Below are 27,228 nucleotides of genomic sequence, written 5' to 3'. Positions count from 1 at the left end.
GCCGGCCGGAAGCGCTGCGGTTGCTAGGGAACGGGGCCCCGGAAGTGCTGCGGTTGCTAGGGAACGGGGGAGGGGGCCGGAAGCGCTGCGGTTGCTAGGGAACGGGCGGGCCGGAAGTCCCGCCCGCCGAGCCGCCGCTGTTGTTGTTGTGACCGGGAGCGCGGCAGCCCCAGGCCCGGCCGCCGCCACCCGCCCCCCTCCCCCGGCCTCCCGCCGCCTCCCCGAGCCCCGCCGGCCCGCACCATGAAGTGGATGTTCAAGGAGGACCACGCTCTGGGTAAGGGTGGGCCCGCCGCGCCGAGGCCTCCCGGCTCCGTGGGCCCGGTTGGCGCCCCCGCCTCGGGGCGGGCACCGGGCGGCCTCGCCGAAGGGTGGCGAGCGCCCTAGGGCCCTCCCGAGGGGACGGGACAGCGGCGGCCCCGCGGGCGCTGCCTCCCCTGCCGGGGACAGCGGCGGCCCCGCGGCTCTGCCGTGACTAATGGCGAGTTTTGTTCGCAGAGCACAGATGTGTCGAGTCGGCAAAAATCCGAGCCAAATACCCTGACCGTGTCCCGGTGAGTAACCCGAGTATGTAGAGGCAAGGGTGGATAAGCTGTTCGTGTCCTGCCCTCTCTTCTTTGATCACATCCTGCTAAGTAAATTGTATTCCCTTTTGCGTCCTTAGATGTTGCGAGGAGGCCCCAAACACATCTAACTAATCCAGCCTTCCCTCCTCCGCCCCAGTGCGTGTTGACAAGTGCCTGACTTTCTAAATGCTTTCCAGACATGTTTATGTTTTATCAGCATCCTGGTTTCTTCTAATGGAAGGTATGGCCCAGCAAATACCTTCAGCATCTCGAGGATTCATTCTGTGCCTGATCCAAGAGAGGTCATAAATTCTTTAAACTTGACAATCTTTCTGGCTCTATGAGGAAGGTGACTTTTCCTCACATATTACATACCTATAACCAGTCTTACGTGCTGAATCTCCCCATGCAGACTCTGTTGTTTGAAGAGCAAGTGGTGAACCTCCTTCCTGCATTACTAGCTACCTACCTGCTAAATAGCGAACAACATCTGTTCTTCGTGCCGCAATCCCATGTTATCATGGTCAGTGAAATGACCACACTTCACATCCTTATGTAGCAGCTAGCAACACATTCACAACCGATCTGCTTCTGAGTAAAATTTCCCAGATCCCATCTGGCTACATGCCAATTAATGCCACTCCTGCCTGACCTCTTGGTAAATAACTTGCCTATTAGACAGCGTAGCCCCGAGAAGAACCTCTAATCCCATCGACTTTCTCAGCTGCTGAGTTGCATCTAGTCGCAGCATCTTCTCCAGCTGCAGTCTGACAAGCTGATCTAATCCGTGCCGTTCTCTGCTTGGCTAACTCCCCCCCACACCCCATATGTAGAGCGTGGCTAATGACCATACATCTCAATAGATAATTTTTTGTCCATTTCAGGACTATCTAGAATATCTATCATAACCCTAAGGGAAAAGGAGACATCAAAACTCATGTCGCAAGTCAGAATTACATGATGCTGTATCAGGAATGGACAGCAAGGTGTGGATGGATACGGGAATTAAATCGCAAAATTGCAGTGCGATGCTTTGTCTGGGATGATGTGTGTTTTCTGATTAATGATTCAGATTGAGCCACGTACCTTTCACAAAATTGTTGGTTTCAAATGTATTTTTGGCATTTAATAGTCAAAAGTGGTTTTCAGACTTAATGTATGTTCCCTGCTTTCCACATTATGGTCTGCATCCAGAGTGACATATGTCAAACTGATTTCAGTTCTCAGCTGCTGTATCTGTCTGCCTGGATTTAGAGATGTTTCTGTGGTTCAAACCTATTAAGATAATACACAAACAGCCTGCCTCTGTCCTAGGGTGGATCTTTTACGAATAAAATGAGAGGTGAAAGAAATTCATGCTTGCTAAGCACTGCATTTTTAAAATCGCCTGGGGAATGGAGTGACCTAAAGGTTAAAGGTATCTGTAAATTGTACTACAAGTAGTTCACTGACAGCCTTGACTTCCAGTTATGGCAGTTTCTGCACTATGAAGCTAAAATGCGTAGTGTGTTATTTAAATAATATTTTTAAGGAGTTGTTAAGGCTTCAACATTTGCTTCAAGCTGTTATCGGCCTTCTTTACAATTCCCTCAAACTAAATTGTGAGGGGCAGCTACTCCACCTTCCATCTGTTCTGTAGGTGGAGCTGAAGAAATTACAAGGAAAACCCACTCCAGATCATAAGAGAGCGTATTTTGTAGATTTGCTTGAGCATTACCTGTGTGCTGTAGCAGTAGGGAATGCGGAGCTAAGGAACGGGGACATGGAAACCTCATTAGCCTCATTTCCCCACGTGCTGAATTTTTTCCTTAAAGAACTAGGCTGTGTGGAGCAATAAGCATCAGGCCCTTTCCAGAGGTAATACTTAATTCTTCCTCCTGTACCTGTTGCTTTTTGTTCTGTTCTGTTTGCGGCCATCTTGCCATCTTTCCTTTCTGCAGTCAGTTTCTAATTCCCTAATGTATGAAGTAGATGCCCTGCTTGTCCGTTCAGTGGAATACAAAGCAGAGGATGGTATCAGCGACTTGTACCTTGACAGCAATAACACAGTGGAACAACGTGCCTTAGAGTGTAGTTACAGTTAGAATAACGTGTTAAAACCAAACACAAAATAAGGATTTGTAGTGATAAAGTCAGTGTGTTACTGCAAACATGAGCCTACAAACATTCTAAAACAGCGATTAACATAGGCAGTCTTTTTTCAAAGTTGTAAACGTCATCTTACCTCGGCATCTCTGCTTAGCATCTACCTGCTTTCTGTTACTAAATACTCCCAGTGTCAGGAGAGACAGCCAAAAAGTTAAACTATGTGTATACTTTCCTGTCACAGTTTTCTTTTAGGCATATTATATCTTTTTACCCCATTACATTGGGCATAGGAGGTTCTGAGCTGTTGTGTATATGAATGTAGTTTTCAGTGCAGTTGTAAAATGAGGTTTTACAGTGCTGAGCCAGGCCTACCTCTCATTTTGTTCACAGTCAAGAAACCTTTTGTTCCTCCCCTCTGCTCACTGTTTTAAGCCCATACCAGCAAGTGATTTACCAGAGCTGTCTGTTCATACCAATCCTGAAAAGGCTGACGTTCACACCCGCGCTTTACAGGTCATAGTGGAGAAGGTCTCAGGATCTCAGATTGTTGATATTGACAAGAGGAAGTACTTAGTTCCATCTGACATCACCGTGGCCCAGTTCATGTGGATCATCAGGAAGAGGATTCAGCTGCCATCTGAGAAAGCAATATTCCTCTTTGTAGACAAGACTGTCCCACAATCCAGGTGAGGGGCTATTCATTTGGTGTTCAGAACCATTTCAGCAAGCCTGTGACTATCAGAGCGATGGTAACTCTCCTATTTGAGGATTATTTGGTGATTTTAGTAGGTGTTTGATTATAATCGTAATCTTACTGTGATAATTTTTTTCTCATTAGTTTGACAAACATCTTATTTCTTGAGCTAGACTGAAAGGGAAGGTGACTAAAAAATACATTATGATTTACTTCCATGGCAAGAGGGTGAGATCTGGAGTTATTATGATGTCTTTGGTTGAGTGCAAGAATATTGACACTGTCAGTGCCAAAAAAGTAATCATTCTCAAGGTAACAATGCATGTTAAATACTCAAAAGCAAATGCCATAGTGTTCTGACAAAAAATTAACCTGTCAGCTGACAGAAAAATGATGTCACAATTACTGTTACTTGTTTTAAAAATTCTTATTTTCTTCTATAACACAAAATGCAAAATAATCATAGAAAGGTTTTTCACACTGCTTTTCTATAGGAATAAGTTTCACTGTTGTCTGCTACATACAGAATAATGTGTAGCAGGAGCAGCTACTACAACTGCTTTCTATGTGAGGTACTTCAATAGAATTTGAGAAAATAGTACGTTATGACATTACGTGGCTCAGATATAATAATATTCTTAATTCTTACCTGGGTAACAGTCCCTCCAGGTAACCTGTCCAGATCCAGCTAGGAATATTTTATTTACTTTGTGATACACAATAGGAACCTGTGAGAGCCATCTTTTTCTGCTTGTTTTCTTCTAAGAGTAATAGGAATGGCTATGTGTCATCTTCTTAGCAGTGCTTAGAACTGCTAGGAAAGAAGAAGAGAGGGCACACTGTCTCATCTCACAGGTTCATGATGAGATGTCACATCTCTGCTGGTAAAATAAAGCCTTGAAACCTCAATATTAATGCAAAAATGGTTACTGGTTAACAGATAAACAAAAATCTAATTTGTTAATGGCTCTGCTCATCTCGTAGGCTGTTTATTATATAGACCACTAATGCTTAACAGCCTTCTCTCCTCATTCAGAAGTTTATCTACTATTCACCAGTTCCTTTCCATTTCAAGTACCCCCTGCAACTCCTTCCAGTTCCTCTCTCGTTTCCCTGTCACTCCCATTCAGACAGCATCTTTCAGTTCATGAGCCTTTTCTCAGTCTTGGGAAGTCAGCAAGGTGAGCTGAGGAGGAGTGACAGCTGCCTCTTTCATCTGTAGATTGATGGCCGCAGTTGTACTGGCCAAGTAATTGCTGGGGTTTTCAAAATAAAAACATTGCTTAAAGACCGTGGCTGGTTGTCACTGGCATGTGAAGGGCCACATGCCAGTTTAAGAAAATATTAATTCAGTCGAAGATTTAAACCTGTATCCACTGAAAAATCACTATAGTTTCTGGCTAGCTTGTAATTTATTACCCACACATTTTGCTACTGGCACATTTTAAGTCATATCTTTTTAACAACATAGAAAACAAAGCTCTTACTCCCCTAAACAATCTGGATCTCAAAGAAACAGTGCAGAAAGCACAAATTTTACAGACCTGAGACCAGCTCAGCATTCACAACTACATCAGGTTGTTCACACAAGAAGCAAGACATTAATGCAGCTGCATTCAAGTAAGGTGCTATCAGGCTCCTGATCCTGGTCACTGCAACAATAATGTGTGAATCAGAACCCAAACTACTTTCAGTGACTAATTTCCAATATAGTAAAGAAGCTTTCTGACAAACGCATTTGTCAAGAAGTGACGAAAACCTGAATGTTCTGCAGAGAGACCAGGATCATTTTGCCAACTCAGGAGACAACTGCTTCTCATACATACTCATTTTTGTGTTTTAATTTGCACACAGACTTACAAGTTTTAGCTTTTATTAACCCTTGTTTATGTGACATTCTAACTGTTAATGATTTGTATGCAAACGATTTCTCTTTTTTTCCCCCCCTCAAGCTTAACTATGGGACAGCTTTATGAGAAGGAAAAGGATGAGGATGGATTCTTGTATGTTGCCTACAGTGGAGAGAACACGTTTGGTTTCTGAATGGTGGGTCTTGGCTACTGTACCATCCTGCTGTGTATCTTGTAAATAGCTAATCATTTTCTGTTCTGACACCCACAGAAGTTCCTTCTATATACATGCATTTGTAACTGGATTTATTTCTTAATATATTGATAGGTCTTGTTTTATTAGACTGCTAAGTTATAAAAAAAGTTTTGTTGGTTTTGTGCATTTTTTTTTTTTCTCATGGCTGTGACTTCCCAGAGCCTCACTCCTTTGGGGAATACATTCAATGACATAATAAAGCGACGTAGTTGGGCTACTGAAACATGAAAAGAAGAATACACGTTTATTCTGTTTTGAAGTGTTAGTTTAAAAAAATAAAACCATTAAATTAGTATTGGCAACACTGGTAGCTTATCCTAGGCAGGAGCAAGATGCTGATCATGTTGAATTGAGCTAATATGTTCCTCTTTCTCAATTAACAAACAAGTACAATAAAAATTCCTGTCACAAATAGGCAGTGCTGTCATTTCTTTACCTTGATTTTTGCCAGAAAATTATACAGTGCAATTACTAGATGCTGTACAGCTTCTCAGCCTTTACTATGTGGATGATTATACAAGGAACTATCTGTAGGTTCCAAACCCAACAGCTTCAGAGTTACTCCATCTCTTCAGAGGAGCTGTGCCTGCCCCCAGAAAGCCAACAGTATCCCATTACCAGCTGTTTGGACGTCCTCATTAACCATGAACTGCAGGCACTTCATTCACTGTTACTTCACTCCCTCAGCTCTGCTTCCCCTTTGTCAGTCTCTGCGTTCCACTGTCCCCCCTACACCTTGCCTATCTCTGCTTTCCAGTACATCAGCCACTGCAGAGCAAAGGAGTGATACAAGCTTGGAACATGCCAACTGCTACCTTCCAGGAGCAATTCTTCCAAAGATCAGCTGCCAACGATGACAGTTTAGTCTGCTACCTCTTCCAAAAGTAGAGGTTGTGTTATCTCTCCCCTCAGCAATTTTCCCTTCTGATTTTTTAGAGCAGTTTCTTGGTTCTGCCTACAGCATTTCCTGACAGTTCGGAATTAGGCTGCTAGAGCATTGAAACACTTATTTTTCAACCCCAGAAACACCATCTAGTTGTGTATAAGATCCTGCAGGCTTAGCCCGTCAGCCTTTTAAATTCTGCTTTGTTTTAGTTCCTTCCCTCTCTTCACATATTGATTCACTCTACACCTAAATATGTCCTCAACTCCATCCAAAAGGTGAGGTTAATACCAGTGTTCAGCACCTCTAAAACTCCTATTAGACCTGAGACGTAGCAGGAGGCTGCAGTTTACAGTTCACAAGTATTTCACAAATGTGCAGGGAAGTCTTACCAGGAACAATCTCACCTAACAGCCAGGCTCAAACTTTTGGAAACAGTTAAAAGAATTCACATCATAGAACCGCTCATCTGAAAACTAGTCTGATGCCAAGACTACAGAACAACTAGCCTTGTGTAACCCATTTAAATATTGCAGCTGGATAGGAAATGGGAACATTCCAGGCTGGTCAGCAGGTTCACTACAGACTTTGTTGGTTAATGGAGGGCAACTAGGTATGTTACAGTTTTTGCAGCATTTCATGGAAGGACAAAGGTTTCAGGATCCTGGAAATTTACTGGTTATCTCTTTAGTACACTACAGGACTTTGCCCTATTTCCTCAATTACAGTAACTGCTCCCATTTCTCCTCAGCAGCTCATTCTGCAGCCCATCTGCAATGGCATCCAGCCATCTTTCATCCTCCAATGACTTACATGCTCCATAATCCCCTGCCCTCTACGAACACAATGACGACTCCCTCCTCACCAGTACAACTGGTCTTTCTGGATATTAGTGCTGGATTTGAGAAGACAGCATTATACACACAGAATTCAAGTTTTTCATTATTTCTTCAACAAGTAAGAGAGAACTATTCTTATTTGGCAAGTCAACCTAACCTCAAACTGTAACGTGATACATACTGTTCAGTCCCATTTGTATCTCAGTGGGTGGACTGTAAAGGCTGTTTGGAGAGCTGCTATGCCCGTTTTTCAAATCCAAAAATATATCAAGATAGGGAAGAACAAAAAACTCAAATCACTAAAGCATCCTAAGTTCTAAATTATCCACTTCTTTCACCCTGCCACTGCATTGTCCAAATGCTTTATGAATTGTGGTTTACAACAGAAACAGTGCAGCAGGGGAGCGTGCTCAGTAGCAGTTACACAGTCCTGAACTTTGTCACAGACAAATTGAGATGGACAGTTTAAGGAGAATTACCCACTGCTTCCACTCAGCTCGCAGTGTTGATAGTTTTGCCATGCAGATGTTATTTGGTAATGAAGCATAAAGGCAAAGGCTGCCAGAGATGACTTCCAGTCCTCCCCAAAGCACCTCCACCTTTGCCAGGCCGTTAACGAAAACTTGCCAGGAAATAGTGACATCAGTGGCTAAAGGATCCCTGCTTTTAATTAACCATGTTTCACAGGGGGATGGACAGTGCTCAAAACACTGAGAAGCAGGTAAATGCTTGCCTGGAATTACAAAGCACTGACAGGTCTGAACCAGGTAATTCAAAAGGTTTCTTTCCTGCGCACAGGAGCAAAGCAGTTGAAAGGTGATCTGTTAAAGTCCTGAAATTAAGAGAGGGGCACGGGATATCACAAGTGGTATTATTTGACACACACAGCCTTATTCCCAGCACCCTTTTCCTTCTGCTTTGGCTATACTGAGTAAATAGAAGCTTATATGAAGGACTCCCAGAAAAAAGTTCCTTTAGCAGAACTTAATTTCCAGTTAGAAGCAGCAGGGCTGGGGGATATGGAAAATTCTTCCAGTAATCAGACAAAGAGAGCCAAGAGTTATAAAAATATCACTTACTATACATTAGGGTTGTCCCAGCAACGTAAAACCAGCCATAACATTATGAAGAGTGGAAGAAAAAGCAGCACTAATATATTACAATGTCAGCCTTTCTTCCATAGCACTGCTTCAATTTCAGTTGATGTTGCTCCTGTTGCAACGTGCTATGGCTAACGGATCATATCCTCAGCTCACAAAGGATTGCACATCACTGCTGCCTTTCTTTTGGAGGCACTTTGTTCCATGCAGCTTAGAATTTTAAGTCCGCAATGATTCTGTTCTACATTTCCCTGGAAAAGAGTCTTCAACTCAGTCAAAATAAAGGCTTCTCTAAATTGCTTTCCTTTTCACTCCTGTCTCCTTACAGCACTGGAACTAGAGGTCATCTTTTCCTGACCCTTGCTGGATTTACATTGCTGCACGCATTCTCATGTGAAGAGCAGGTACTCCTTGGGATTCTTGACCCAACCCTGCAGGGCTTTGCTACGCAGCACTTGCCAGGCTTCTTGATAATTTAAAGCAGCTTCCTTGTAGTCCCAGTAGGTTTCTAGAGTCTTCATCCTGACAGAAAATGCACAAGAAAAAAAATTCTATTACCCTATCAGATGTAATGTCACAAAATGAAAAAAGCAATAAAACATCTAAGAACATGATGATGCTCTATGAGCTCTTTCATGCTATTAAGTGAAATTTTCTTGTGCCTCTAGGAAGACTTGGAAAGGCCCAGGCTCTTAAGCTACTGTATCCAGACATTGTCAGCAGTCTTACAAAAGGAAGCAGAACAACTCCTCTACCATTCTTCAAATACACTCTCCTGCAATATAAGTGTCAACGTTTGACTGTCACAATAGGTTACAGAAGACTTCCATGATAGCAAAAAAATGTCAAAGCAAAGCAGAAAAGGTGGCCAGGGATAGGTGCTTTGAACTGGGTAGAAGGAGCCCTGTTTTGCTAGAAGAATGGATACGATTGCCGGCTGGAAGGGAAGGGGACAAGGACGACAGGACAGGGTTTTTTTCCCCAACACATAATAACAGGGAAGAGTGAGACAAAGGAGAAAAATATTGTTTAATCTTCTCCCTAAAGCAAAAGAGACTCAGTAATTTTGGTGCTTTGTTCCCCTTCCTCACGTAGCACCTTCTTCCCACAATCTCAGCAGAACCACTGGTCACTCTGCTGAGTGTATTATAGGGATATTCAGGTCTAGAGTATCTGAACACAAGTACCTCTGGCAATTTAATCAAAACTTTTTTCCTTTCCTTGCATTCCTTACCCAGCTTCTTTTGTCTCCTTTTGCCAAAGAGTCTGTCCGCCACATGTGGCTCATAATGTTTAAACATTCAACCCCATATGAAAGGAAGATCATAGGCAACATGACCCTCATCAAGAAGAGCCAAGCTACTACAGGAACCCTAATCTAAAAAATCTGAAAACCACTGCACTGACTTTAAGAACAGGCTTTCATGTGCAGAGGTGATACTGACCACCCCCCCCTAAAAAAACCCAACAAACCCCAAAAACCATAACAGCAGACCATCAGGAGCTGTATTTCAGGCCTTCCGCTGTAAGACTATTTCTAGAACACTATGATATGCATAGCAAGCCATGAAATACGAACTATTCTGCAGACCTTAGGTTCAGAAAGTGCAAAAGTGAAGAACCTGTCCGTGCCATGCTGAACAGAGGAGATGTATACTCTCATACAAACCTGTCTGCATTCCTGTCACAGCTAATCCATTTTGCTTTCTTTACCTCTTTCACATTAATCAAACTGTGAAACTAACCTTCAAGCTGGAAATTCCCATGGAAGTGCCCACTGCAACAGTCCTCCACCTGCTCAGTGGAACAGTCACAGGACCTCATTATCAATGGTCGATCGCAGTTCAGGAACATCCCCGAGCAGGCAAAAAAGCAGCAACTACCTGCCTAAGCAGCATTCAGGACACAACATGGGTCCAAGAAGGGCCAAGGTCAATCCACCACAACCAGCTCCAAATCCCTAGCATAGGTAAACTGTTCCTCTCCCAGGTACTCCAACACGTACCTCAGACATAATACAAGCCTTGCACATCCTCCTCCACTTCAAACCCACTCCCTGGGGAGCAATATGCATGCTTACACTCAAGGATAAGGACTGAATCATTCTTTAGCAAGAAAGTCTCTTATGCTAGCATGCTTCTTGCACTTAAAGCACGTCTGATATATTTAAGCCTTTCATCCTGCCCTTCACTATAAGTGCATCTAATGACTTAGATTTATCCTTTATCATAGAATAGCTAATATCAGATGCTGTTTGCACCTTCAAATCAGAGCTACTCATGAGGACGGTTAAAAATCAAAACAAGAATTATACAACACAGACTTTTGGACTGGCTCAATCCCATTGACAGTTTTCCTTGCATTTGCTGTGGATGCACATATATAGATACAGACAGACTCCACCTGCCACTAAGCCAAGAGAAAGACTCCAATACTTGGCTGTTCTTTATTTCTTCCTTGCTAAATGTTACTCTTTTTCCTGACTCTTCTGGCAAATCGATGTCTCTGTGACTCACACCTGGCAGTCTGCTTCAATTTACCTAAAACACATGGGATTTTTCTAACCTAGATTATTCCAACAGACCTTTGTTTGGAAACTGTTACAGCAGACCCTAAGGACAAACACAGCGAGCACAAACACATGATAGACAGTAAGGAGCAGCTCAGTATTTTCACCCCCCCCGTAGCAGCTTTGAGAGCACACGTGACTGCAGCCTCTTGGGGTCTCATTCTCCAAGCAGACAACATCATTACAGGATTTACCAGTTGACGCAACAGAAAGCTGCATTATAAACAGCTTCCTGAAAGAGCTGCCAAAAGCAAACAGATCTATTTAATTCATGCTCAACTTCTGCATTAAACTGCTATGAAATTTTCAACATATATATGGGGAAATGCTTTAAAATTCAAAGTACATTACATTTGCCTAAAAACTTCACATGATTTGACTGTGTCTCAGCTTTACCTGGGCCATTAAGGCTCTGAGCACTAGTAATGAAGAACCTGCGACATTTTTTTTGGCAGAAGTGAACACTTGTTTGCTGCCTCAGGCAAAGTCTAGTACAATCATATGATCTCCAGCCTATCCAGGTCTGCCTGACTACATTCCTTTTATACCTCCCTTTACTATTTCAGTGTCGCCCCTACCCTACTGTGTAGAGCTATTCAGATAGCTGTGTGCCAGAGGTGCGAGAGGTGACCCACAGATTTCATTCTGAAGAGTACCCCACTCTTGGAACAAGCCTTACGCAAAATCACGATTATGCCTGAAAAATCCATGTGTGAATCCATGCGAATCTGAGTGGAATTGGGCCCATGCAAGGCAGCCTGCAAAGAAAAGCAACACACTGCTGCAATACCCAACTGTCCCACAGGCCTCTGGGCAGCGGTAGAACAGTCACAGGATTTATTTAATATTCAAACTTTAAAAAGAAAATTGAAAAGGGACTAGAAAATTGCAATAAAATTCTTGCCAAATGTGGTTGGGTTTTGTTCCTTATTGGAGATCAGCAGTAACAGTGAAACTGCACCCCTCCCACGGCAGTTACTTTCCTTAGGCTGACAGTTCCTTATAATCATCCTCAGTCACTCCAGCAGGAAATACTTAGTGGTCACCTCACAGAATCCTTTCGTTTTTCACAAACGAACACTGGCAAAAAAAATCTTAAACATGATGCCCAAACGAAGGTTCTATACTTTAATCTAGGTATTTAAACCTTAAAGTCATCAGAAAGTCCTGGCACTCCTCCGCACAACCAGCCTACCCCTCCAGTTAAGCCCCACTGGGACTGGAATCGTCCACGCTGCAGATGGAATGGGAACGAGGAAGAAAGCACAATCTGAATTGTGGTGGTGCCTGACTACAGTTTATGAGAAAAGAGGACCAGTCATCCATTTAACAAACCCAGCAAGGAAATCAGGGTGGGTTTATATTACGAAGTCTGTCTTAGGTTCAGACAAAGACTTGCACAGCCAGTCACACCTTGCACAAACAGCAGTGTCTGGTGACTCTGTCTGGTGGATGCCACTGTTAGACAATGAAGGGTTTCACTTCCTCGGGTGATGAACAAGGCATGGGGTTTTTTTCTACCACCAGGGAATAAAACCAATGAAGCGAAAAACCTCCTTTTCCATTTTACCACCAAATGATCTGCAAACAACACCATGGAGATTCTTACCTAACAACTCACATTAGCAATGGCACAACATTGCCCAACAGTGTGTCATGATTCCTTTCACAGTGAGCATAGAAAACATGAAAAGAAAAATATGTGCCAGGAATTTCAAAAAATTAACACATACAGCATGCAAGAGGAAGTCAATCGAAGAAAATAAAGTATGGCAGGCTTTCCTTTCCATCTTGTAAATGCTCTGATAGAATCCAAGACACCTGCCACTGTGCTTTTCCAGTTCAGGTTTATTTCTGCCATAAATAAAAACTTTTATTTTTTTGGTGTCCTTTCACCATAATTTAGCACAAGGAGGGTATCACAGAACCTTTACTACCCCTAATTGCCTTTATTTGAGTCCTAAGAAGCAGGGAAGGAACTCAGGGACAAAGTGGGAAAAGGAAACTGGACGACAGCATCGCACTAGAGCCAACCATTTGTGGGAAACAAGATACTTTTGAACAGGAAGAAAATAAAAAAATGGGTAACAGTTATAAATAGAGGAGTTTAGAGGGGAAAAAATGAGTGTGGGATTTCTTATCTGAAGTTCACTCAAATTCAGACTACAAGGAAAGGAAGAAAAAGGAAGATATCGCATCAGAATATTGTGTGGGAAGGTAAAGGGAAGAAGAAGGAAACAGTAATACAAAGACTTTTTATTTTCCTTTTCAAGTGAAGAGTAGGAAAAACAAAGACTTCAAAAGGAAAACAACTGGACAAGCTGACTGGTGCACTAGCACCTCTACTGGAGTTTGTGCAGCCTAAAAATGATGCCACATCTGCAAATCAGCTGGATTCTGTTAGGAGAAGCCCAGACATAAAAATGGTAGAGGACAAAAAATACAAAGGAAATTACAAAGTCACTGGAGTCTAGAAAAGCCCTGAGGTGCACTGCCTTTATGTAAGCAGCACATGATCAGCACAATGAGTCACCTATCCAACAACACACCAGCTCACACTGTATTCTGAGGAAATTCTGATTCCTAACCAAGTGAAGACAAACTCTCACCCAAAGGCGGCTAATAATTTTATAATCAAAACTGAACTAAGGATAAAGCATACCTCTACTTACAGCACCAGCTGAAACCATTCCATCAACAGCATGGCTCACGTTGACATCAGAACTTTAAAACAGTCATGAGACACTTCTACAGACACAGAAGGTAACTGCAATCTTTAATCCACAAGACTCAAAAGAAAACAAGATCTAGTAACTAAAGATGCAGGGTGTACTTACTTTGACTCAGTTAATCTCATCTAATGTCTTGGTACCGTGAAAGGCAGAAGTCTGCCTCACCTGTTCTCAGCCACACATACCTCCTACTTCCTTTGCACAGGTTTTATTACCCGTTTTAGCTTTCCATGAGCCAATTCCACTCATTAGCCCAACAGAAAACACAGAAGACAAGGAAATTGTTTTCTGCCATGTTAGCTAGTTGAACTGGCTCACCATGATGTTGGAGAAGTGCTAATGATACAAGGGAGAAAACAGGAATCTACAGGCAGTAGCAGCAGAGACTGCTGCAGGACCATCGCCATCAGCTGTTACCAGCAGTTAAATCAGCTCAACAGCTGGTATAACTGTATCCCAGAGGTGGTGCAATCCTATCTGGAAGTAAGTCTAAAATAAAATAAACCTTCCAAGGCAACGGATTTGGAACCTTCTATATCTCTCAGAACGTCTAAGGCAAAGTGAGCGGTAAGTTTCCATATATATGAAACTACGCCCTGCTTTATGGTAGCTTTTGGAGCTGGAATACCAGCGCGTAAGTGATGCACGTAATGCAATGCCAGACCAGATTACTGCAAGTAACTCCAGTCTTATAAACCAAACTTGTTTCTATTAAGGCAAAAGAAGCCTCCAAGCATGGCTTCCTCAGTCCAAAGCTTCCTTCTCCTATTTCCAGAAAGTCTCCATTTATGTAATATATGCATTGCAGAAAGAGCCCTACCTGCTCGCCTCAACCTTACCAGCTCTTATTTCATCACACACTTAGATGAAAAAAGAATTTAGCTTAGGCTTTTCAAAGATATCTCATTATTATTTTTTAATCAAACCATTCCTTCTTGTGAATAAAGAAGTGGCATTTGATAGAATTACCAAACACCACCCAGATATCAATAACCCCACAACAATACTGGGATCGGGAGTTTGAACACCACCAAGGGTACAGCACTGCGGGCGGCTGATCTAGCACCTCATGGTTTCAAGAGATAATACTACCTCCTTTCATCTTTCCTTCACTCCTCCTTCCCCAGCACTCCACTGCCGCTTTCAGACAAGATCACTTTAACTCAGAAAAAAAAAAATCCACCTGAAATGCAGAGTTTTCTGGCAAGACAGTAAGTTGGAAGAGGCTTACAGAGGTGTCCAATCAACACCTGATGTAGTGCAAGGGAAGGACAAGGCTCCACTGATCAGGAACAGAGTTTACCCTTTTGAAAATCACTAAGCCTTCAGAAGAGATCAGCCGCCACAAATTCTTACCTTAATTCCAAACAAGCAAATCACTTGCAATTTCTTCGTCCTGCCATTAATACATAACATGTGGTAGCTATTTCTCTAAGGAGGTGATTAAAAAGAGCAAAAAGAGAGTCTTCCTAACACATCAAGCAGGTGACATACTTTTCAGGTATCAAATTTAACAATGAATTTATCTAAAATGAGATTCATGAGCAGATTTTGCTATAATCGCAGTATTCCTCAGTTTCATTAAGATAAATTTACTCTTCTAAATATAACAAAAATGCCTTTACCTAAGAGTGTCTGGCAAATCCTCTTGTGAAATACTTGACACCAGCTTTTGGAATGTATGGAAAAGTTCCACTTTACAGATCTTGGATCTGATGAAAGAAAATAAAAAAATCAGAAATTCTGATGGAAAAAAGAAATCAGAAATACACTTTCTCGTACAGCTCACAGCAGTACATCCCAGCTGAACGTTTTTGATAAAAACCATTATGTTCACTTCTCAAAGAACGTAACAAATTCTCCACAACTTAACTCTTCCTACCCCATCCAAGCTGCCCACTTGCCTTTCCCCCTTTTTTTAAATGTTATATTGACAAAAACCTGCATTGCCCCCGTTGTCCCAGCCAGCACTGCGTCACTTTGGAGAGGGAACGTTTTAACATACCCACATTGTTATCTGTGTGAGACTGCACCGTCATCAGCTCACAACTACAGGATGGTTGAGCCAGAAGCACTACACCCAGAATGGATCAAACAAGCACAGGACTCCAACAGCTTGTTCAAACTGGCCAACTTTGTATTATTCAGAACAAATAAAAGAACCAGCAGAAATACCTGGAACCAAGCTGTCCTTTTCACAGTGGTGATGAGGACACATTCAACAACTGCTAGGCAGTTAAACAGGAATACGCTCATCAAAAGACAAAGCAAGTAAAACTTTGAGAGATCTTTGGAAGTTAACATATGAATCTATGTCAGCTTTAAGCCCTTCTCTTCTAAGAGAAGACAACCAGAAGAGCTGTTTATAAAGCATGGTTTGTATTTGAAAGCCCCAGCTATCTTCTCTATTTATAAATTCTCTTTATACACTTGTCTTCACAATGACTGGTTCAGTTCACCAACACGCACAAGCCAATTCTTCAGAAGCATTGAAAAAAAAACCCCATCAAATCAAAAAATTTTGCTAGTATGTTCTTTAGGAACCCCAAAATTGGCATACAAAGTTGTTCTAAAATTTCCACTTCATGTTGATCTATCAAAATTTCATATTGTAGGTTTTGGTGTTTTAGGTAATGAAGTATTAACAAAAGCACATACCAAAAATCTACCTACAAATTCCTTTCAGTCAGTGAGCTTTACCTTCATTGATATTTAGAGTTATCTAGCATATTCAGGCAGGGAAAACCCTAAACAACACCTCCCACCAATCACCCTGAGACTCCTTGAGGGCACAAACACCAGAGAAGAAATACAAGTCTTGTTTATCATTAAACACACAACCCCCAGTAAGGCTATAAATTCCTTATTCTCATGATAGACTTTCCTTTTGCGACTGTGTATCATGAAAGCGTAAAGAGTTTCTGTATTCCTTGACATTGTTTTTAATTCTGATTTCATAAGGAAAGGAGACCTTTGCAATCACAGCCTCGTAGGCCCTCTCTAATACATTTTAAATGTTGTAGTGAATTTTGATCACATGTTAAGAAAAGGATCATTAATAACTCAGTTCCTACTTAGTTACTGGCAGCTAGTGGGTGCCTCTAAAGTTTTAGAGTAGATACATAAATGCTATATAACAAATTTAAGCCTACTGAGAAAAAGTTGTTGGTTGGTTTGTTTGCTCTTTCACAGGTCTTTTGGAATACATTACATACCACATGTGGAAAAATAATATTTTACAGGGCATCAAAAGACACACTATATCACACAGGCCACCTGTGCTAACAATACCCTAGCCACCAATACTGGTCACAAAACAGAAAGTTCCTGGTCCTTTTCTTTCCAGGGAAAATTTTTACATATTAGGATATACCAGGATAAACTTGAGTCAAGTCAGGCCTAACTTTGAGAATCTCAGAATGTACAACTTGCATGTGAATGAATTCTCCACAAGAATTGTCTATGCTCTACTTATAATTATATTCATTACTGTCAGGATTATCTTCTTTCTCCCAGAAAGCCTGGGAAGAAAGAACAACATGACCATTGATAAATTGGTAGTAGAAGCCACCAACAACCAAAACATGACCCCAACCCTGAGGGTGAACTTCCACAGACCAGTGATAATTTTGGCCACCTCACCTAAACTAAGGAAAGTGGAGAGAGAGAAAGAGATTTGTCTGCAGAGGTCTACAAGTAACTCCTCTCAACCTTTCACACATTTCTTTCACAGCCATCAACCCAAAAGATACAAAGCAAAAATTCTGGTAACTTCACCAATAACTAAGCTGCCTTTTAATAAAAACAAATCATAGTTGCTCACCACCATTATCTACAGGGCTCTCTTTAATCAACAGTGACAAAGAAGAAATAGGATAAACTCGTTAATCTCAAATTTTGGCATTTCAGCTCCCCTTCTCTCCCTTAAACAGTGACTCTTCCTATTTCCCCGCTCCCTAGGTTTCCTTCTGCTCTGACAACGCCCTGCACGTCAGGAGAGCTGACAGAGGCAGGTAAGCCAACAAATAAGATACATGCATCCAGACACCACAACATTCTCACACCTGCTCTGATGGCTCCCAATCGCTTTCTTTGTTGTTCCCTGTCGGAAGCCATCTGAGGTGACATCCAGAGGTTGCTCAGGGACTGCACTCCAACTTATAGCTGTAGAAGAAAGGATTATTAACAAGGGAGATGCTCTCATCACAAAAGCAGAACTTAACAGTTCCTTTGGTTCTATGTGCTTACGTTACATCATGATGTTTACCAAAATTACTCAAACTAGAAAGAGGACCATGGTTCTCTAGAGCCAGGATTCCAGTACCTAAAAAACCAGGTAAATTCTGTGTAGTAATAAATAAATATAGATACACAAACACACACTGAGCTTTCAAGAATCCATGCCTTAAATATTTGGCCTCCAGCTTTGTAATTCTCCCCTTTCTGGGGGAATTCTACTTTCTTTTATGCATCCTGCCTGGACAAAGCACGAAGAAATTTCCAGGTCAGACCATTTATTTTCATATCAAGCTGTGAAATACTCCCCCAAGCTATTTGCACCAGTCACACCATGTTTTCCTTATTAATTTATTGTGTGCTATTCTTTTACTGTGCATTTAATACTCTAAATAGTTCTCTCTATGTTTGACAGCTGACGTACATCAAATATCTGCAGACTTTACTTGAAAAATGTTATTAGCTAGTAGTCAAATAAAAATAAGGCATTGGAAGGGATAGCAAGTGCCAATAAACTTATCCTTTAACAGCATTCTGGTAACCTTTTTACCATCTCAGGCTGTAAAACTCTTAATGCTGAAACTCTGCACATCATACCTTATAGATTTATAAATAACTAACAAAGCAATAACTGCATGTTAAACAGAAACAAACCTGACTGACATGCCCAGTCTGTCCCTCCACAGCCTAACGACAGTTCCTTTAACTTCTACTGCCTTGAGACAATTTTTGTTTCCTAAGTTCTCCCATTTCTCTGGGTTCCTAATAGGCAAAAAAGTTGCACGTGCATTAACTCTAAGGTCAATTTTCATAGCTTCTGTCCTTTATGATACATAGAGTTAATTCTGATTTTCACTGCTTCAAGAAAAAAAAAACAACCTGGCATAATTCATATAAGCAAAAAAAGCATGATAAAGCATCATTCATCTTTAACAGAATGACCTGAGTAACTGTACAGAAAGAAAGGCATATGCAGGAATTTAGACCCATTTGGTTTCAGATCATTTTTGCTAAGTGAATTGGCACCAATTTTCAATGATGGATTTTGTTTCCCATCTCTCAGAATCAAAACATTTTCCTTCCTGGCACCTATAAATAAATCCAATTTAATGAATCTGAATTTTATTAAGGAACTCTTTGTTTCCATTCTGGTTTATCATCAACTGTATTGTAACAGAATAACTTCCAGTTCCAGTTAAGCCAGAAAAGTGTATAACAGCAGAAGGCAGGCGCGTCCAAGTTTAAAAAACCTGCTTAACCATACACACACAGTGGCAGTTCTACTGGCGTTTTCCCCAAATGAGACCATGTTGCTAAATCACAACGTGACTTGCATATTCATTCATCACCATGACAAAAACCGCAATGTCCAAATCCTCTATCAATTAAACCTTTACACTATACTACTCTATATTCTCTCTACGTTCAAGACCTCTGGAGCAATTACAAGCATAACCCAGCATGGCAACTCTCCTGTTCATTACCAAGAAGAATGCAAAACTAACTGAAACAAGAAGTCTTTTGATGTTCTCTTATTGCTCTCAGAAATTTTGCTTTCACTGGTTATTTTCCATCTTTGTTTAGATTATAAATTCTTAATGGCAACAATCAAGTGTTTATTCAGTCTAAAAACTCCCTAATGGAAACTAGAGGGTTAGGCGGAATATTATTAATTATTAACAATTAAGTTCTGACCTGAAATTAATTTCTTGCTACGAGTCACACTTTGCCTCTGGCACTGGCAATGAATGATGTTCCACTTTAAGAAACCACCTAATTTTTATTAGGACTTTCGCACACAGTTATGCAACCAGCCCAAATTAACTCACCTGCGCTACAAGGAACAAGTTTTGTTTTGCTGTTAGTTTGAACTTCCTGAATTGCCTGACGACTGTGTTCAAATCGAAGATCCGATTGCAGCAGCTCAACCTCCTGCGGGAGAAAACCATCTGGTAAAAATGAGATGTGCCGACACCTAAAGGAAACATGGAAAAATGCAACTGATTTTAAGACTGGTCTTCCCAAACAAGCTGATTGTGTTCAACAGAATTAAAATGGAATTAAACACAAGTTACAGAAGTGAGACAAAGAGGTCTACAAAAACTATGACGAATTGATTTAAAAAAAATCTAAAAAGCTAGTATAATCAATGGAGATCACGGTTGGAGGACAAAATCTGCAATATACTTCACAATGAAAAATAATCATAAAGTATTTACATAGTCAATTATTTTACATTAACATCTGTCTTATGAACATAAAGGATTATAATCAAAAACTAGAAAGATAAAAAAAATACCCTTGCAGTTCCATGTATAATCTCATCTTTGTTACATTAAATTACTATTACACACTGAATGGGATTAGGATCAGAGGAGAAGGAAAAAAGGGTTTGGTTTTAATCATCATATTTACATGCAGCAGAGAATGAAGTAAGACTGAGGTCTATATTTTCAGGTGTAAAAGCCTGAAAAAGTGCATAACACGGCAACCTAAGACTAATGAGGGTGGGCAATTTCTTGTGCCACACATTACAGAGTGAGGAAAGTATTACCCAGTAAGTTCCAGTGGATAGGTAGCTAACATTTCCCCTGTTAATATACTATGACCTCTTTTATGACCATTCTAGAAGGTTGCAAGGCTGTGGAGAAAAGGAGTTAAAAAATGAAGTAAAATCTTTCAGATGAACTGGTCTGGCAACTGCCTCTTAAGGGGAGTGGTTCAGCTCAGTGGTTTCTTCCTTGCTCTCCTTTCTTTCACCCTGCCCAGTTCCATTCACTCTCCTCTATGCTTACAGATTCCTCTGTTGCTCTGATTCAAACTTTAAAGTTGTAAATACGCCTTTGCAGTTGACAATGTTGTTTTCATCAACTCAAGAATCTGAGAAGCAAGAAAGCCAGTGAACAGCAGGTGACTTTCCTCGTTTAGCAGCAGCGCACCTCACTTATCACATAAATTCCCCTAGTCATATTGTCTCAGCTCCACTACTCACAGCAGGGAGAAAAATGAAATCCTGGAGGGTTTTTAATTTAATTTTAGGAATGGTCCTATGATAAATAAAAGCTGCTTTTGCTCACCAACACAATTCTGTAAAAGGGGACTTAAGAGATATTCAGAATGATTTTGTAGAGTATGGACAACAATAACCTAAGACTTTTCTTGACCCTTTTTGAGGAAATAAAACCAGGATGAAGGTAATAAAAGTTCAACTTCACTGTTCTAAAAAACTTGACTAAACCGAGTTTGTGTCCTCCTGGCTGCTTTTTCTAATGGAAGGCTTCTATAAAAACTCAGCTTCTCACTGCTTCATGAAAGGTCAACCAAAGAGATCATGCATCTAAAGGAAATTGCTTTGTGACTCTTCGAGTCTGACCCATCAGCAGCAGCCACCTTCTCTCCGTCCTACACCAGGTTTCTTTCTGAAAATGTGAATTTGCAGAAATTCATGCTTTCTGCAAACAACTTCGGTGCAAAGTCCTGATATTTGCATGAAGTTTGCTCTCTGCCATAACTCATTGTCTCCATTCACATCATCTGATTTCCAAAGGAGAGCACTTACCTTTCAATTATCGCTCTCCGCATAGCTTCTTGGCTATATGGACACTTCCCCACTACAATTGCTGAGAGATATACTGGATACTGCAGGAAATGCATCAGAAGAGCTCCTTGACACCCTAACACATTCCAGCGAGCCATTTTATCACTGCAGGACATAGAGCATGTTCTGTCCCCACGACCTGGCTTCACTCGCAGTAATCCCACGCAGTGATACCCTAGCCCAGGTAAGAGGGCATCACCCAGCTCTCCAGGTACGCATTTTGCTCCAGTTCTATAAACATCTACTACCTTTGGTCTCCCTAAGTCAGCCTCCTTATTAGCTGCTTGCACCTCTGCAGAACATTCACAGCTCTTTGGATTTGCTTCAGATACTTCCTGAACACCCAGGTCTTCAGCAGTCAGGGAAAGATAAACATCATTGTCAGTTTTCATCCTCTTGATTATAGGATCGCTTGCCATTTTCTCTGGTTTCCTTTTATCTGCTGGACCCAAATGATTCTGGTTACTCCTACACTCTGCTGATTGTCCAGCTGCATCATCTCCAGTTACTGGCTCAGTAAGCTGGTTTTCTAGTTCATTAACTGGAATAATAGAAGCATCTCCACCTACAACAAAAGAAGTAACATCCAAATGGACCAAAAATGCATCTCTCGTAACCGGGACACATCACACCAGCAATATTACAACTACCGCTAGCTTTCATAGATTTGCGCTTGGGAAAATTTAACTGTAAGAACACTTTCCAATCAATGTTGCCCTGTAGAATGATGAAATTGGACTTTGCTGAAATTTAATTTCAAGTTTTACACTCTATGTAAGAAGCAATCAAAAAAGCAAAACTCTAAAGCAAAAGGGTGTCAAAGATATTTGACAGACTACAAGCAGGGCTGAAGACTGATAGCAGAACTAGTCTGACCTAACTAAACAATACAAGCTTCAAAAGGATAATTAAAGAATAACGTACTGAATAAGGACTGAAGTTGCAATCTGTATCATTAAAACAAGCTCAAAACCAAAATTCTGAAGCCCAGTTCAAAGCAAACAAAACCTGATAGGCATGTGAAAAAAAACCCCAAACAGTCTGGAAATTATCCTTGCTATTAAATTTGGAGACGTAGATTCTGTTCTCATATAACATTGACAAAGAAAACCATAGTGTATTTCAGCAATGCCATCAGAATTATGAAAATGATGAGCAACTAATTAAATACATGAAGTACCAATGAGGCATATTTTGAGAGTGCTTATACTTCCTTGCTCTGCTAACAGGCTAGCAGTTGAAGAACGTACTGGTAAGTGTGGTAACATCCAGATGTCTGATAAGCTGGCAGACCAAGAGGTCACATTCCTACGTTTTGCCAACAGATCCTCATCTCAGTAGCGCTGCTCGGGTTTTTTTAAACACACAAAAAACATTTTCCAGGACAAACCAAAAAGTTGCGTTGTTGCATTCCATTCCATAAGAAGTTTTGGGTTGGGGGTGGTGGTGTTTTTTCATGGGTGGGCCTTTTTAGTTGGGGTTTTGGGGTTTTTTTTTTAGTTTGGTTTTGGTTTTTTTGTTAATTTGGGAGGGGAGATGTTCCTGGTTTTTTTGGGGGGGTTCTTTGGTTGGGTTTTTTTTGTTTGTTTGTTCAATGGTTTGGGTTTTTCTGTGTGGCTCGTGGGTTCTGGGGTGGTGTTCTGCACCTGCCCTCCCCACCCCCCCAGTTGTTTGGGGTTTGGTTTTGTTTATTTTTTAATTTTTTTTTAACTGTAGTAAATGCCAATGTTTTTTATGAAAAATTGAATCCAAGGAGACAACTTTTAAAGGAAAGCAACCAGGAGTTATGACAGGACCTCTGAGAAGTATGTTAGTTTCCAGACAAAGAAAATACTAGCCAGTGTTGCTTAAAGAGAAAGTGAAGCAGTGTATGGGACTTACTGAGTTCTCATGAATCACATCCAGCGTGATAAAATGCTAAATGTATCTTTGGAGGACCAGTCAAGCATATCTTAGCGCACATACTGATAACATGAGTCACTGCCTCACCCTCACTCCAGACCAGAGGGAGACAAAAGAAAGGCAAGGAGCAGAAAAGATTCTACAAGTGGGAACCATTAAACTGGTTCACTCCAGCATACTCACAGGGGGTGTGACTGGAGAAGAAAACAAATACGATATTTGGTTTGAGTTTCCACTTCCCAATTTCAGTTCCTGGAATAAAAATACTGCCTTGCTGATGAGAAACTGCCAACCACATCTGATGGAGAAGATACCTGTTAGGCAGAAGTTTTCATGAAGCATTTACTTCATTTTTGATGCACAGGAACCCAAAAAATAGACACCCAGTAGCCCCTGTTCTTTCCCGATGTAGTCTGTGAAGAGGCATCAGTTATGCTTCTACAGACTGATGGGATCCAACATAAACAGATCATTGGAAATGTAGTAACAAAACTCAAAGTGTTGGATTCAGTGGAGTTAACTATCACTTCAAATCGCCTAAGACCCCTTTCCTCCCACTCAGTATTTTCACCGGCGCCGCAACTCATCCAATTTTGTGATAGACAGTTTAGTGGCATCAAACCACAAGAAAGATATTAATTTCTGTAGCGTTACTATTCTCCTGGCTCAGTTCCTTGTACCAGCTCACCGTACATGAACAAGGGGACTGGTATGTGGGAAACAGCAAAAAGGCCACCCTTCACAGCTGATCATCAGACCTGCACTGAAATCGGATCCTATTTCTTTGTACAGAAGCTCTACAAGAATGAGGAAGAAACAAGCTTCTGTGAAAGGGCCTTAACACTACCTAGTATAAAAATTAGGTAAATTCTGCTAACAAAGGGTATATTGTTACTCTTTTTCATTGCATTCTCATCCCTGAAGCTACAAATTCTGGCTGGTTTTTTGTCTGTACTACAACCACCTCAACTGGCACTGAATAAAAGCATGTGAACTTCTTGCCTCACCTCTGAAAGCTCCTCTTGGCCACAATTTCAGCATGACTGTCATTCAGAATGTCTCCTAATGGAACAACCAAATGAGAACATATGCATCATTACTGAAAGGAGATGAACAAAGCAAACAGAATTTGACAGGTGACAGTTCTCCAGCTTTGCTAGCATTTGAAGGTTCAACACCGGTATTAGGTTGTCCCAAGATATTTGAATTTCCAGCCACTACAAAAGGAGGTCAATAGCTTACACAAATGAAGAATAAAAGTCTTCACAGCAAGTCAGAGACTTGTTTAAATACAAAATTTTATCTCTTCTGATATCTGAAATCTTTTCAGTTGAAGAAACACCATCTTCCTTCAAAACCTTCCTGATATTTGTTCTTAATAGAAAATAGTAAATCTTAATACTCTCAGATTAAGGTTAACATCCAGAAAAAAAGTTTAGTGTTTGTTAAGCTTTGGTTGAAGTTTTTTGTTGCACTGTCCTACAATTTAAATCACACAATTTACTTCCATCTCTTTTGCTCCACTAATTCATTTCAATGTGAAAGATGTTACGCTGAGCACTAAGCAGTCTAAAACTGATGGACGCAAAATCATTTCTTCTGTTTTGCGCTACTCCTCCTCTCTGAAGTCCAAGGAAGGCAGTAAGTCCTGTACCTATGTATTCACAAACACTTTTCCTCCTTAGTCACTTTTCAGCACTAATTATTACTGCTTCTCCACTCAGAAGAGGAGACAGATACATTGTGAATAAAAAAGACAGGAAAAGCAGGGGAAGTCCTATAAGAAATGGCAAGAAATGGCAGCTGTGGGAAATCAGGTATCTAACCCAAACACTTATTGTGCAAACACTTAAAGTTACCTAGTTGCAGAACATACCTAAGGGAGACAAAGCCTGTCAGTTCCTATCCGGTGTCACCCCTACCCTAACTCAGCAGCGCCATCTTTCGCATCAGACCACGATAAAACTACTGTAACAGGTGACTGAAGCACAATTATTTTGCTCACGTTCCGTTTTGCTTTTAGTTATGAAGTGTTTGGGTACACAGACTCAGAGCCTACGCTACACAATTCCATATATAAAAATTTTATTCACCTTTAAGGCAGCAAAGTGCAGCAAACTTTCAGGGCAGCTATTCTAGCCGCTTCAGCCCCTGTTCTTGATGAGGTGAGGTCTGCCTTACACTTCTGGCTTCACTCCAGAAGTACAAGCTTAACGCCTTGGACATTTTTCTTTGATTCTAATGAGACCATCAAGAAAGGGGGTAGGGTAGGTAATCTGTTCTTGTATTTTACACCACACTTACCAGTTTTTCTCATTTTATTTTGGCCAATACATTTTGTTCCAGTTCCCAGAGCAACAACTTCCTTAGTTTCTGAAAAAAAGAAATGAGTTTAAGTGAACAGAAGCATTGCTTTCACAGCCATTCTAGTAAGACAGCACACAGAACACTGTGTAGAAGGGAAAGTACTGGGAAACGGGTAATGTGACATTCCAGAAGGCAAACAGCAGGAGAACTGAATGCATCAGGCAGAAAGTGCTAGGAAAAGCCTATGATGCCACAGCAGGAGTGGCTTGATACGCTAGGCAACACAGTGCACGCTAGCACAGGATTCCTCAAATGCATAAGAAGCATGGGAAACAGTCATGGAAGTACTGGTAAGTGAAGAGATGATGGCGGCAAACTAACACAAACGCACACTGAGGTAACAGCTGTTGAAGGAGAGCGAGCTGAGCCCTTTCTAGGGTTCTTTCAATAGTAGCCAAACACAGCTTTGTGAGGATTTACAGAGATATTCAGGTCCTGTCTAGCCTTCTGCCACTTATTCGTCAGTCAAATTCATTGTCTTAGCTACAGTCTGAGAACAACAGTGTGAGAATTGTTAAGTTTTGCTGCAGCTGGTTTGTATGTTTAACTATCTTATCATATAAACCTATCTTGTATCGAGAGATAACATGCAGACAATCTCCAGACGTGATGTTTAGTTGTCTAGCAAGATGTAGTTGTCTTAGGTCAAGTGATAACCTGAAGGGAGTCTCTGGACATGGTCAAATACTCCAAAAATATCACAGAATCACCAGGTTGGAGAATACCCGTTGGATCATTGAGTCCAACCATAATGACCAATCTTGGAGATTTATATGGTTCTTTGTCTAAAACTAGTATATATACCCACTACTATTATAAGATGACCTGCCTCTTTTAGAAGGGCATCCAATTCAGCGCTGAATTGTAAAATAAAAATATTATCTTTGCTTCAAAGACTTTGTCCTTCTCAATATTTCACCAGTGAATGAGCGTTCCTCACACCACCACTTTACTCCAAACTACCTCTTTCCAAACAGAAGCTGGCAAAAAACTTTCTGAGAGTAAAGAATTTGGGCGGCGACAGGACTGGGAGAGGAAGAAGCATATAGAATCATAGAATCACCAGGTTGGAAGAGACCCACTGGATTATCGAGTCCAACCATTCCTATCAAACCATGTCCCTCAGCACCTCATCCACCCGTCCCTTAAACCCCTCCAGGGAAGGTGACTCAACCCCCTCCCTTGAGGTTTGAGCCAGAACAGACTCCTGCACAAGTAAAGTGAAGTGATTTCCCTTCTAACGAGCACTTCTGCACTGTTAGATCAGGCTAACAGTGAGAGACAGTATTCTTAAAACGTATCTTAGAAAAATAAAGAAAACAAAGCCCTAAGACTGCCACCTCCTCTCCGCTCCAACCCCCTTTCTTACCCCGCGGAGTCCCCACAGCGGCAAGGAGCTCGCTTTGGGCTGCAGGCTCCACTTTGACCACAGCTGCCAGGGCAGTCCACTCCCTCCGGGGGTCCGGCTTGCCCCGTCTCGGGAGCCCGGCGCTGTAGTGGCGGTAGCACAGCTCGGCGATGCCATCGGCGGACCACATGCAGCCGGGG

General features: G+C 41.3%; 2 protein-coding genes across 4 annotated transcripts; one reads left to right on the top strand and one right to left on the bottom strand.

The window, feature by feature from the left end:
- The first annotated feature begins 101 nt into the window (after positions 1 to 101).
- GABARAPL2 (GABA type A receptor associated protein like 2) lies at positions 102 to 5,866 on the top strand. The gene is made up of 4 exons (XM_069868853.1): positions 102 to 277; positions 499 to 554; positions 3,168 to 3,340; positions 5,301 to 5,866. The coding sequence occupies exons 1-4, from the start codon at positions 244 to 246 to the stop codon at positions 5,389 to 5,391; spliced, it is 354 nt and encodes a 117-aa protein (XP_069724954.1). The 5' UTR covers positions 102 to 243; the 3' UTR covers positions 5,392 to 5,866.
- ADAT1 (adenosine deaminase tRNA specific 1) lies at positions 5,722 to 27,218 on the bottom strand. 3 transcript variants are annotated; one of them, XM_069868850.1, is made up of 9 exons: positions 27,050 to 27,218; positions 25,618 to 25,686; positions 24,321 to 24,375; positions 23,497 to 23,627; positions 21,373 to 21,976; positions 19,643 to 19,788; positions 17,642 to 17,741; positions 15,203 to 15,289; positions 5,722 to 8,798 (listed from the first exon to the last, which is right to left on the bottom strand). In XM_069868850.1, exons 1-9 carry the CDS (start codon positions 27,216 to 27,218, stop codon positions 8,666 to 8,668), a joined length of 1,494 nt encoding a protein of 497 aa, XP_069724951.1. In that variant the 3' UTR covers positions 5,722 to 8,665. The 3 variants fall into 3 exon arrangements, with proteins under 3 accessions (XP_069724951.1, XP_069724952.1, XP_069724953.1); XM_069868851.1 differs by lacking the exon at positions 15,203 to 15,289; XM_069868852.1 differs by lacking the exons at positions 5,722 to 8,798; positions 15,203 to 15,289; positions 17,642 to 17,741 and adding an exon at positions 18,702 to 18,902.
- Positions 27,219 to 27,228: the final 10 nt, after the last annotated feature.

This window comes from Phaenicophaeus curvirostris, chromosome 14, assembly GCF_032191515.1.
Source record: "Phaenicophaeus curvirostris isolate KB17595 chromosome 14, BPBGC_Pcur_1.0, whole genome shotgun sequence".
Classification (NCBI taxonomy): domain Eukaryota; kingdom Metazoa; phylum Chordata; class Aves; order Cuculiformes; family Cuculidae; genus Phaenicophaeus; species Phaenicophaeus curvirostris.
The sequence above is the reverse complement of the archived record's forward strand: the minus strand, read 5'-3'. Positions and strand labels throughout refer to the sequence as shown.

Excerpts from the sequence above, each read along its gene's own strand:
- GABARAPL2 (XM_069868853.1), top strand. The coding sequence starts at position 244 with ATGAAGTGGATGTTCAAGGAGGACCACGCTCTGG. Across the intron at positions 555-3,167 it reads AATACCCTGACCGTGTCCCG|GTCATAGTGGAGAAGGTCTC; the intron begins GTGAGTAACCCG and ends CGCGCTTTACAG. Across the intron at positions 3,341-5,300 it reads AAGACTGTCCCACAATCCAG|CTTAACTATGGGACAGCTTT; the intron begins GTGAGGGGCTAT and ends CCCCCCCTCAAG.
- ADAT1 (XM_069868850.1), bottom strand. The coding sequence starts at position 27,218 with ATGTGGTCCGCCGATGGCATCGCCGAGCTGTGCTACCGCCACTACAGC. Across the intron at positions 23,628-24,320 it reads GCCAAGAGGAGCTTTCAGAG|GTATCTTCTCCATCAGATGT; the intron begins GTGAGGCAAGAA and ends TCTGCCTAACAG. Across the intron at positions 21,977-23,496 it reads CTTCTCCAGTCACACCCCCT|GTGGAGATGCTTCTATTATT; the intron begins GTGAGTATGCTG and ends CTTTTGTTGTAG.